This window comes from Myotis myotis, unplaced genomic scaffold (assembly GCF_014108235.1).
Source record: "Myotis myotis isolate mMyoMyo1 unplaced genomic scaffold, mMyoMyo1.p scaffold_m19_p_1, whole genome shotgun sequence".
NCBI classification, from domain to species: domain Eukaryota; kingdom Metazoa; phylum Chordata; class Mammalia; order Chiroptera; family Vespertilionidae; genus Myotis; species Myotis myotis.
This window is the reverse complement of record NW_023416313.1, coordinates 185653883-185667119: the sequence shown is the minus strand read 5'-3', so window position 1 is coordinate 185667119 and position 13237 is coordinate 185653883. Positions and strand designations below refer to the sequence as shown.

General features: G+C 39.9%; 1 protein-coding gene across 14 annotated transcripts in view; it reads right to left on the bottom strand.

Annotated features, from left to right (window-relative positions):
* The window catches only part of FRMD6 (FERM domain containing 6), a 78819-nt gene that overhangs the window by 23092 nt on the left and 42490 nt on the right, over positions 1-13237 (bottom strand). For 2 of the 14 annotated variants that reach the window (XM_036306744.1, XM_036306749.1), the window contains exons 3-6: positions 8165-8255; positions 5117-5220; positions 4063-4139; positions 878-1064 (exon numbers count right to left, since the gene is read on the bottom strand). In XM_036306744.1, coding sequence (XP_036162637.1) covers positions 878-1064; positions 4063-4139; positions 5117-5220; positions 8165-8255 — 459 coding nt within the window. Of the gene's footprint in view, positions 1-877; positions 1065-4062; positions 4140-5116; positions 5221-6061; positions 7642-8164; positions 8256-13237 lie in introns of those variants that run through there. The other 12 variants (XM_036306755.1, XM_036306774.1, XM_036306806.1 and 9 more) reach the window with 12 other exon arrangements.

Below are 13237 nucleotides of genomic sequence, written 5' to 3'. Positions count from 1 at the left end.
TACACACAGGGACAAGGGGCCTCCGACTTACATGATGGCTCGACTTACGATTTCTTGACTATGGTGTGAAAGCAATATGCTTTCAGCAGAGACTGAACTTCGAATTTTGAATGATTCCCGCCCCCTAGCTAGCGATTTGCAGTTCAGTCTTCTCTCGTGATGCTGGACAGTGGTGATGAGCCACAGGGTCACAGGGGCAAACAATGGACACTCTGTGTCCACTGTGTCACCAGCATTTTTTCTTTTTTGCTTTAGTTCAAGGCTTCAAGCACACTCCAGGCTGTGTTCAGGCTTCTAGCTGTGCTCACTAACGCTGGGGACCCAAGCAACCATTCTGTTTCCCACTTTCAGTAGAGTAGTCAAAAAATCATGAGATATTCAACACTTCATCAAAAAACAGGCTTTGTGTTGGATGATTCTGCCTCACTGAAGGCCAGTGTAAGTGTTCTGAGCACATTTTAAGGTGGGCCAGGCTACACTATGATATTCGGTAAGCTAGGTGTATTGAATGCATCTTGACTTAACAATATTTTCACCGTACAATGGGGTTGACTGGGAAGGAGAAAAGCTTTCTCAAATTAAGAGTAAATAAGATCAAGGCCAAGGAAACACCAAAAGCAGGCTGGCAATCTCCATGTTCCAGCATTTTAGAATGGAGAGCAGTCTTCTTCTGCGTTAACTATAAGCCAGCCGCGCCTATGAAGACAGCACGTGGATCACACTCTTAAGTGTTAGACTTCTATTCTGCGCATCATGAAGGGTTTCACCGGCCACAAAACATCTGGGTTCCCATTGCCTGAAGCAGCGCGCATAGCCGCACTATGACATAGAAGCATGCTCTAGAGAAAACACTTTAGAATTTGAAAACAGTGCCTACCCAAGATGGGAAGTAAGCCTCCGGATCGAAGTATTTTCCTTGGTGCTTATCCCTTTTGAAGTTCCCAAGGTCAGCCTGCAGGGCAAAGGCTGCCAGCAGGAAATAGGCCTCCTCGCGGAGCACACACTGAGAATGAAGCACTTGTTTTTTCAGGTGCCAGTAATAATAGAATCTTGCTGCTCTGTCACTAGGAAAATACAAGAAAACACATTTTGATGGTACAATCCAATGGCATGTAAACAGAACCCAAATCCTGCTATCCATCTGCTGACAAGGGCTCTTCTGTTTCGGCTCCCTGCTCTCCCCCTCTCCTTCCCCACTCACTGAAAAAAGGGGAGGTTGTAGGAACACCTGATCTCTCGCTGCCTAACTGAATTCGAAGTCAGACTACCCTGGCTGCAAAAATCACATTCCCTAAGACCTGTAACATTCGATTCACTCAGAGACTGGAAAAACGGTCGGAATCCTTCCACTCTAATACGGTATTTCATTAAACAAGTATGACAATAGAAGCCTAGGTATTGGTTGTAATAAAATAATTTTGTTACAGTAATGCTGTGCATGTAATATAAATAAGGACAAATCCGAGGGGACAACCCAACACTGGCTTTAATGTTTTGCTATTCTTTTTTTGTTTTTCAGCTTGAGCACATTACAAATACTCTAAGGCCCTTTTAAAGATGTTTGTTTATGAGACTGTCTAGAAAAAAAAATTCACTACAAAAGGTATGATTTCTTTTTCCTCTTTCAGAATGAATGAACTGAAAAATGCTTCCCTTAAATCTTTTTTTAAAAAATGATTATTAAGTGGGTGTTACTTTATGGGTGTGTTTTAACAGGCACATGTTATGACAACCATGATACTCCTCAAAAATGGAAATACTAGCAGTGCACTCATTGCAATCCACTGAGGTCAGAAATAAATATAGTCCCCATTAAACATGTTGAGCAAGAAGTGCTGACTGGGAAAAACATGGTCTAGCTCCAGAAGATGTCACAGGCACATAGGACGCCTCTGTGATCAAAGTAGAAATGCAAGAGGACACGTAGGTGTATAGTTAATGTGCTTATTTGCCTCTTTATTATTGTAGGTTGAATGTTTTTAGCTGAGATTCATAGTTCATTAGCTGATGATAATGAAAACATATGGGCTTATTTTTACCAAGATCATGTTTAAGTATCAAGAGTTTAAAAATAAAGCATTTGACAGAAACAAACAAAAGAGAATAAAAATCAAGCATTTATGTAATTTTTTCCCCCTTGGCACAGAGTACTTTTCAGAGCACTTCTTTTTATAATGCTGATCACACAGTGTTTGGACTAGTTCATCCCAGGGGGAAAGGGCAGAAGTATTGGGATAAATTAAACATTCACTAGCCCCAGGCGGTTAATGCCATACTTAGTCGGTAAAGTGCATTCCATACTCAGTAGGTAAATTGAGTAAAAACTTTATATAAATCAAGAATAACTAAAAACTTTCTCAGTCTTTAAAAAAATTCTTTATGGACTAATATATTTTACTGTGTAATGTGCCTATGGCGATGATATAAATATTAAGAGCGAATTTCACATGTAAATCACTAGCCAAATGTTTCTGTTGTCTGTTACATGGGGTTTCTCAAAGTTTAATAGGAAATAAGTAAAACTCAGAGTTCCCATTTCTAGTATTTTCTATCAGCCAACAAGATCATCTCTGAAAGTTTCCAGCACTGACTCCTCCTAAGCAAAGGGTGAACTTGCTTTTAAAACAGTGAACTCTGAGTTTGTATCATGGGCATAGTATTGTTCATGCAGCTACGTCCAGACAAAGAATCAATTACCTGCCCTTGCCAAACCGCATCTAAGATTCTCACAGGATGACTCCACTGGGCATAATCTTAGCTTTAAAGGTACTTCCAAGAACAGAAGCAAGACCCCCACCGTGAAAAGAAAACCAGGCTGTAAACACCCATGTGTTTTTATAGAAGAGAGTTCTTACTGCTGCCCCATTCCCCGCCCCCTCAACAAAAAGGAATATAATCCTTTCATCAATTTCTCTACTCTTCACAAAAGTGTGAGTTCCTTCTTGAATGAACTATCTTTTTGGTGACTTATTTGTTATTGAAAATGTGGAATGCAGCCCTAGCCGGTTTGGTTCAGTGGATAGAGCGTCGGCCTGCAGACCAATGGGTCCCAGGTTTGATTCCAGTTAAGGGCACATGCTTGGGTTGCGGGCTCGGTCCAATGTGCAGGAGGCAGCCAATCAATGATTCCCTCTTATCATTGATGCTTCTATCTATCTCTTCTCCCTTCCTCTCTGAAATAAATAAAACTAATTAAAAAAAAAGAAAAGAAAATGTGGAGTACAGAGAATGTGAGTCAGCTGTATTGCTAACATTTTCATCAATAGCCTAACATAGTCATTCACTTACTTAACAAGTATTTATTGAGTGTATACTGTACTTTTATTGTAGGACCTGAGGATACATGCACATGCAAAAAGATTTAAAAAAATAAATAAAATCCCTTGCCCTAGCCAATTTGGCTCAATGGATAGAGTGTCGGGCAGGCCTGAGGACTGAAGGGTTGCAGGTTCGATTCTGGTCAAGGACATGTACCTCAGTTGCAGGCTCCATCCCTAGCCCCGATTGGGGTGCATGTGGGAGGCAACCAACTGATGTGTCTCTTTCACATTAATATTCTCTCTCTCTGTCTCTCCCCCTTCCTTCCATTCTCTCTAAAAATCAATGGAAAAATATCCTCAGGTGAGGATTAACAAAAAAATAAAATTAAAATAAAACCTAGGAGACAGCCTGGCTTGTGTGGCTCAGTGATTGAGCATCAACATATGAACCAGGAGGTCAAGGTTCAATTCCAGGTCAGGGCACATGACAGGGTTGCGGGCTTGATCCCCAGTAGGGGGTGTACAGGAAGCAGCTGATCGATGATTCTCTCTCATCATTGATATTTCTGTCTCTCTCTCCCTCTCCCTTCAGCTCAGAAATCAATTAAATATATATATGTGTGTGTGTGTGTGTATATATATATATATATATATTCCTGCTCTTACAGAATTTATAGTCTAGCAGTGGAGATAGACAAACACGAGTACTTGATTTGGTCATAGGTACTTTCGCTGGTTTGTTTGTGTGGGAAGATGAGTGCCATGGGAAAGACAGGTTCAGACTCTCTCCCTGTCCTCATACCTGATCAGTTTGCCGTTTTCCACATAGTACTGTACTCGGAAGTGGATAATCATAGGAGGTCCAAACTGGTCAATACCCTAAAACAGAGTCACATAAAAATCAAGCTATTTTCAGTTGCTTCAACAGTGGATTTCAAAAGCAATCACTTACCACTATTTACAAGCTACTTTTTAAACACTGAAAGGTTTTATCTACTCCTGGTGAGTGTGGCCTTGCGGCGGGCAGACAGTTGTCCCATATGGATACCAGATTCATGCACAACCGGGAAGTCATAAAGCATCATTACTGTATCTGATACCCATTCACTGTAATGCCAATGACAACAGAAGGGGAGATAAAAATAAATGCCAGTGGAAATTTCTAGCTGAGATCCAGCTCCTTTCTCAGCTCTGTCCCCTGCGGTGACCATTTGCTCCTCATTACAAATGTTCTCTTGTTCCTCTGACATTCCACATGCCAAATTCTAATATGCTGTTTGTTTATTTAGACATTCATGCTCCTTACTTTGTAGTAAGCTTTGAAGTGGCCTTCCAGTTTATTCCAAGAATTCTTAAATACAAATTGGAGGCTCTAGGATCAGACACTGGGGATTTACTCCTGACTTAGGAGGCTGATCCTGAGAACACTGAGGTAAATCCCCGTGAGTGCTCCCCCGTGTAAATAAAAGGACCAGCACAATAAAGTAACAAAGTATCAAATGTAAGGATAGTAAAAGTAGATTCAGAAGTTGCTAATACTATTTAGAACAACAGTTTGGACAACTCACACAGCCACAAGAGAGAACATGTACTTTTCCATACTTTTCGTTTCAATGCCTTATCCCATGATTATTGAAAAGGTATTATCCAGGATTACTTAAACAGATATTCCAAATCTAGTTGTATGCTATAAGCTATTCATGCTTCATTAAGGTGACATTTTAGAACTTTGAAAATGCATTTCCCTTTCCCGTTCTCGATTGTATAAAATGTTGTTGACAATATTTTTAATGTAGAATGGCTAAAATAAACCTTTTAAGAAATCAAAATAATTTTGCTCATAAATGTAATCTCACCCAAGAGAATTCGTATTGTCGTACCTTGCTGGCCTCTTTCTTCCATTCCTTTGGACAATACTTATAAAGCTTCTGTGACAGCTCCATATACACATGCTCATTATCTGAACATTAAAAAGAGGAGACAAGGTGATAAAAATGTTTAATTTTTTTTAAAAGAAAAGAATACACGAAGAAACAGGTTTTTCAAAGAAAGCCTCAAGATTTATGAATGTACTCTGAATTTACATACTACCAAGAAAATGCAACAAGATACTAAGACATAAGTCCTGTAGGCTAGACAATAATGAGGGCCTTTATGAATTATTTTGCTTTTTGTAATACCGTACACATACTATTAATATAGTTTCCTACTTGTACTTAGTTGCGAGGGTCAATACGGCTTACAATCTAACTTCCAACACTGGACGTTACTTGGTTTTACCAAAACATGCTTTTGTTTAGCTCTCAGAAGACTCTTCTCACATGGGCACGATAATGAAAGAGTGCAGAAACACCATCCTCACTGCTGTGTAAGAAATCAGATAACGCTGATAATAATCACACATTTTCAAGTGGGGGGCCTGACCCGGGCTTCATGAAGAGCAACCCTCGAGTATTCTCCCCATACAACACAGCGTGACAAAACGGTGAACCATTACTCACACTGCCTTTGGGACTGGTCTTGTGGGAAGAGGAGAAGAATCTTATGCAAAACAAGAATGAATGCCAAAAGATTTCTTCAGAAAATGAGACAGCTAAAAACCCATGTCAAAGCGATCTAAACATGTGAAAACAAGCTAATAAATATAGAAGTTTTTCAGACTTCTCAAAGAGACTCTTTTTAAGAGAGATTTATTTCACAAGAAAAGCCTTCAGCATTCCTATCTTGTACAAAAGTTTTCAATCTTTTTTTCTTTCTTTTTTTTTTCCTTAAAAGCTTATTTCTTTTTCTCTAATCCTCACCAAGGGGGCGGGCTCGTGGGAAGCTCCACTTAAAAATGTCCTCCTTCTGAAAGGGAAGTGTATTCCTTGGACCACTCCAGGGATGGCATACGTGACCACACTGTCACTCCTGGCTGAATGCTGGGGTTCGACTGGGAAAGTGCCAGAAGAGAACAGGAAGGGGGAAGCCACTCTTTGTCTGTAACTGGCAATATTAAACCAACCAATGTGCATGACAGGGAGAGGAAAAGGTCCCAGGGAAAGAAAGATGTTTCTTAACTTATCAGACTGATTAACACCATCACTCATCTCGCCCGCGTTACTGATTAAACACGAAATGGACAAGATCAGACAGCCTTCCCGTTGAACCTGATTTGTTTGGCTTGAGTTGCCGTCTGAAGAAGCAGCCCAATGAGTAGAACCGAGACTGCTCACCATACAGCACATGCACAGTTTTCAAATGCCACTGCCCCTGCCATCTGACAGTCTGACCAGAGCTTCATTCTTTAAGAATTCTCAAGCACACACCAGTCCTGCAAAGCAGGTGGCACAGCAGTTTCCATTTGACATGTGAGAAAACTGAAACTGGGGAAGTCAAGCGACATGTCTAAAGCCACATAGCAAGCTGCAGAACCAGAATTAGAACCAGGTCATCAGATTCCTGTTCCAGCGTTCTTTCGCCATGTTACAATCTCTCTTTTAAAAAGAACACCTTAAAGTCCCTTCTTTCGAATCCGAAGGAAGGTGTAAACTGGTTTTATTAGACTGACTTGTTCAACAACAAAGATCAACAGTCTGCTTATGTAGTAAGAAGAACGAACCTCAGTACAGAGGAAACGTGAAGTTATTCAGGACCCACAGGGCGCCTTATTTCCTCCCAGACCCCGTCTTGAAAGAATGACTGAGGTATGTACTAACGCTGGGATGGAGCTGAGCGTTTGTGTTTTTATTGCTTTAACTACCATGGGAAGAAAGTGAAGAGCAAACGGTTGATTCGTGGGTTCCTGACATGTTCCCTGCTCTGGCCTCACCTAAAAACACCGACAACAGCTCACATTTGGGAGAAGAGCTTTGCTTACCAGTTGATCATGACACACTTTCCAATCTGACAGATCTAAGCGTTTTATGGTACTGACCGTTTTCTCAAGGTATCATAAGCCTTTACATTTAACCAATCTCTGTAGCAAAAAATAATTCATATCCAAGTGTAAATATAACAACATTTCACAAAAAATTCTCCTTGAAAAACTGAACAAAGATATGAAAGGTTTTTGGTATTTAGAAGATTAAATTAGAGGGACTTTTAAAAAAAAAATTTTATTTTAGAGAAAGAAAGGGAGAGAAAGACCTCAGTGTAAGAGAGAAACATTGATCGGTTCTGACTGAAACTCAAACCAATTGAGCCACACCAGACAGGGCCTAGATAAATTTTAATTACTATTTGAAAGAAGAAAGCTTATAAGGAATGTCCACAGGTAAACCCTGGACCTTAACTCTAACTGGCTAAGATGGTAGGGTTGAGAAGCCCCTTCCTCGACAATCTTCTCCACATGAAGTATACAGAGGAAACTGATCCCATATCTCAAAGTTATAGATTCTGACTGGAGAAAAGAGAAGGAGTAAGGAGGAACAAACAGGAAATAAGAGTAAATTAACAGGGCACTTTGTTATACAGTCAATAGCAAGTGAACCTAAATAGAGGAAAGTCAGTTTCATTGTGTCTACATTTCTTTTCATGCCAAAAATTCTAAAACAAATTAAATTACTAAAATAGCCAAGCTAATTTCCTATTAGCTCCAGCTGCTCCCTCTGTGCAGGGAAACAAAAATCAAGCTTGGTTCATTAAAACATAAAAGAGCAAACACATAAAATCCAGACTCCTAAAGAGGAAAGAACTTTTAAGTTCAAACTACAATAAATAATGATCTAACATTCGAAATCTTGTAAAAAATACACAAGACTTCAGTTTAAAAAATGAATACTAGACTAAAAATGATTATCAGTTTACAGGTATTTTTGGAATCACAATTTCATAACATATGCCCCAACTTAAGTGACAGGTATAAAATGTCATTTCCTTTGGCATAGTTGGCTGAATCCATCAGAGATGCGGATAAGACTTACTCTGTATAACACTGAGTCCAAAGAGGTGACAGTCCTTTAGCCTGAGTAGGTCACACACCTGGACCAGCAACTGGTGACACAGAATTTTAACCTACAGGGGGGGAAAAAATACAACTTGAGATAATAATTCAACCAAGTCCACATAGTGAGCCACAACTGGGCAATTTAATGCATCCTAAACCAGTGATGGCGAACCTTTTCAGCTCGGCGTGTCAGCATTTTGAAAAACCCTAACTTAACTCTGGTGCCGTGTCACATATAGAAATTTTTTGATATTTGCAACCAAATCAAACAAAGATTTATATTTTTGATATTTATATGCCATTTAACAAAGAAAAATCAACCAAAAAAATGAGTTCTCGTGTCACCTCTGACACGCGTGCCATAGGTTCGCCATCACTGTCCTAAACAGATTCCTGGAAAGGATAAGCTGACACTAGAAAAACAACTGTTAGGTTTATTGAAAGTGTCTACTTTGCCCTATCCAGTCTGGCTCAGTGGATAGAGCACTGGCCTGCGGACTGAAGGGTCCCAGGTTTGATTCTGGTCAAGGGCACATGCCCAGACTGCGGGCTCAATCCCCATTAGAGGGTGTGCAGGAGGCAACTAATCAATGATTCCCTCTCATCACTGATGTTTCTATCTCTCTCTCCCTCTCCCTTCCTCTCTGAAATCAATAAAAAAATATATACAGTAGGTTTTCGGTTTATGTTGGAGATCCCTTCCTTCGGCGTGACATAATGCGATTTTCACCGTAAATGAGAACCCACCTACATAAGCACCTACGTCACTCACATGGAGCACATACACAGCAGTAATGAAGTGAAACAGTAAAAAAAAAATTAAAAGATAACAATTCCTGACCTTTACTTGTGGTAAATAATAAAAAACATAAAGCACATATGTACATACGATGAAATCACAGAACTTTTTTTTAAATAAATAAATGGGAGATGGCGACATAACCACAAAACGACATACGTCGAGTCCTACGTAGCCCGAGGACTGTCTTGTCTGTCTGTATGTGTGTATGTATATATGTGTATATATATATATACACATATATATATATACACACACACATATATATGAGGTTCAGTACACGAAAACTGTGCAAGAGTAGGCCTTCCTTCCCCCAGCTGCTGGCACTAGCTTCCCTCTGGCACCGAAGACCTGGGCTTCCCTTGGGTCGCCGGCAGGCACCTGGGACCCAGGCTTCCCTCGCAGCCCAGGCTTCGTCCAGAAGGTTATCCGGAAGGACGTCCAGACTAATTAGCATATTATGCTTTTATTATTATAGATATATACAAAATCAACCACTTTAATCTGTGGCTGAGTGTCAATAATGATTATCACAATACAGATTTTTACACATGGCAATAAAGTCCCAATGCAATCTGTAGAAAACTCATAAATCTTATGATACTTGGGCAAGGCCTTAGTCTAAACCCATTATGGTATGTGATAAATATTTCGGAAGGAACCCAAAACAGCCTACTCAGATTATCAAATTTGGCAAGTATAAGGAAAGTTTTCCTCGTGACAGCCTAAGCAAAATACTCATATATTGTACAATACATGAATGCCTAGCTCTTATTTATCTTAACTAATCATTTTATTGTCTTATACTTTTAGGTACCTAAACCAGGTTCCCTTTCTGAATTCTAGTATAAATCAAATATAAAACCACATTAATTTGAAATCCTGGGAGTAAATTATTCTGAAAAGTCACATGTTGAATGATAAAACAGTCCTTAAAAGATATAGTTTTAAGGCTTCTCAAATATTTAATGAAAGGTTTTGGGAGATAGAAATTGTGCTGAGTATACCTTGTTGAATTCAGAATGATGAAAACTCATTAGAGTTGGAATTGACTTTAAGAGACCCAATTGGTCAACTGCTTCATTTTATAGAAATAAAAAAATAAGATCCAGAAAGCTTAAGGTCAAGTGACAAAGGCAGCAATTCACAACTTTGCTAATTTGTGTACTGTAATATGATTATTCTATCTAATAAAGAGGGAATATGCTAATTGACCCTCATGCCATTGCAAAGATGGCAGTGCCCACAGCCAATAAGGAGGGAATATGCTAATTGACTGCCACATCCTCAAAGATGGTGGTGTCCACAACCACAAGATGGCAGTGCCCAGTCCCCTCAGCCCCCCCAGCCACCCAGATCTAGCCCAAGGCACAGGCAAGCCTTGGATGGCGGCTGCCCAGCCACCCAGGGCCGCCTGAGGCTCAGGTAACCAGGGCCGGCCAAGGCTTGCGCTGCCGGCAGTGGCAGCAGCAGAGGTGTGATGGGGCATCACCTTCCCCTGATTGTTGGGTTGCCTCCCGCCCCTCAGGGCTCCCGGACTGTGAGAGGGGGCAGGCCGGGCTGAGGGACTCCCCCCTCCAGTGCATGAATTTTCATGCACCAGGCCTCTAGTACGTATATATTAAAATATGTGCAAAGTGACAGTTTATCATTTCAGCTCTATCTATTATGGGTGGCATTTCATTTCTTGTTTGTACTATAACTTGCAAATTCTGTCTTCAATGATAATAGGACAATTATAGTTTTAATTACTATAAATTTGAAATTAGTTCATTCTGAATTAACGACTTTTTATCATTACCTTAATATGTAACTCAGATTCGGAGAATAAAAAGATGCTGAAATTCCTTGATAACTGACAGCCAAACAGTTCAGAATAGTGAAAATGACAAACAGTGAGAAAAATAGGCTTGCTACTCTTTTCCACATCCATCACTAGCCGGCAACTCATCTACAGCACCTTATCCGCTGGAAAGCGCAAAAGGTCTTTATGTTAAGGCCAGAGACAAATTCAGGGGCTTAGGAAAGGTGTCCTATTTATACTCAGGACATACAGTAGGCTCTCCGTAAATATTTGATGAATGAAAGCCAGGAGTCTGATTTCCCTGTGCGCTCCTTTTGATCTGTCCCACGACTCCAGGCTCCTCTCTGACCACCGAGTAGACAGACCATGTAGTAAATGGGAAAATGTGCGAATGCAAACCCACCAACACCCCTGGGAGAACACATGTACCACTGGGAAACCATCATCCTCTTCATTCATTAAAAGGACTTTGGATTTTGGGTTCTATAGCACCAAAATTCCACTTTACAAATACGCTTCAATAAGCAGACTGGTAGAGGGAAAAGTATCAGATGTTACATAAAACTGAACTATATACTACAGATTTGAGACTTAGAATGCAACAGCCTAGGGCACCTTTAATTCTTAGTTTTGACTGTAGCTAAAAATGTCATACACAGAGCTTTTAGGATAAAATGTGCTGAAAAGTTCACAGAAGAATTCTTAAACCACAAACTGTCCATAAACATAACCTAGATTGTATTGTGTAACTGCTGTTCAAATAATGCTGTACATTTCCTCTACACTTCCCATATAATTATTATTATTCTTGTTCTGCATGTTAAAATCAAGCACTTGGGAGCATATTGATAAAGCTCTTTAACAACTATCAGGTAAGCACAATGTTCTTGTTTAAAAACTGCAATTAGCAACGCTGTGCTCCGAAGTCTCACCTGCCCTGAGAACAAGCTTGGGCTTAGTCTGAGTCTTCTACGGCAACACGATAGCTGTTGCGAAACTGTTCATTATTTAATCTTCAGGAGCAACGGGAACTTTACAAAGTGCTATAGAGTATGAGGTCTTAAGAATTAAGGCATTATCTAAAAATATACTCTACATGGAAGTTTTTGATAAAAACAGTATTTGATCCTAAATATCAATGGTTTGTTTTGAGCAGAAATGTTTAAAATATGTTCCAGAAAAGAAACCAAAAAAGCTCTTCACTCTGGTCTTAGTGAAGAGGTACAAGTTCTTGGTCACAGTTTACATCACTCAAAAATTTTGTGGCTCTTACATTTGGCATGATTTATTCCCCAAATTTTCCAAGTTTCCACATTTAATATTCATCTGCTGATTAAAATCATTTAAAACCGCCCCTATCAGTTCAACTCGTGGAGAATTCGGAATGATCAAGACACTAAACTTATCCCACCTACAGAAGATAACATTCTATCACTATGCTTGTCAGGGAGTAAACTGTCTTTGCTTAAAACACTATTTACAAATGATGAAAAATTAGACCATTAATGAAATAGATTCTGCTACAGTTAATTTGTGATACCACAACTCTACAAACATCAACTGCTATTTTCTGGCAACTTTGAATGCGGGTTACTGGCAGTCAGGAGTTCCCATATTCCTTAGCCCAGGCCTCCCTCCTTGGGTCCAATTGCTTGATAGAGAAGAATCTGGACGTGGCAAAGGGATCTACACACCCTGGAAGAAGAACAGGCCTAACAGAGTTCAGACTCTCCCTGTGAGTCTCATTAACAAGGCGCCCCAACTGAAATGGGCAAACAGCTCAGAGTGCCTGGCACTGTGCTTTATGCAGGTTCTACCTTTAAATCCTTGCAATGTCCCTGCGAGGAGAGTAAGATTATCTCCTTAAAGATGAGGAAACTGAAGCAAAAAAATGAACTTGCCCAAGGTGCAGAGCAAGTCGGGGACGATGGATTTTTACCTAGGTCCCTGTCACTCAAACCCTCCTCAGTTATGACAACATATGGTGCACAGTCCTGACGATCGTGTAGGAACTATTACACTAATTTTGCAAAAGAAGGGAATTAAAGAAGTGCAAAATTAATCTCTGAGTAAGAACTGAAAGTAATAATACCAGCTATCATCTATGTATGAGAAATTATGCTATGTGTTAACCCTTAATTCTCACAATCACTCGGTACCAATGGTAACTATTCCCAATTTATAATAGGTGAAGATGTTGAAGCTGAGGGAGGTTTAATAAACTTTCCAAGCATGGGATTTGAATTCAGGTCAGTGTGTGTTCAGTATATTCACAAAGTTCAGTACTTTCCACTACCATACTGCCCCTCAGTTATTCTTCATAAAGGGAAGGCAGGAAGGGAGTTAATATAAATCAAATGCCTACTATGTGCTGAGTACTGGGCAAGTTGCTTTTGCAAGTGAGGAAGGTGAATGAGCTTAAGAACCTTGTCCAAAGGTCACAAAAC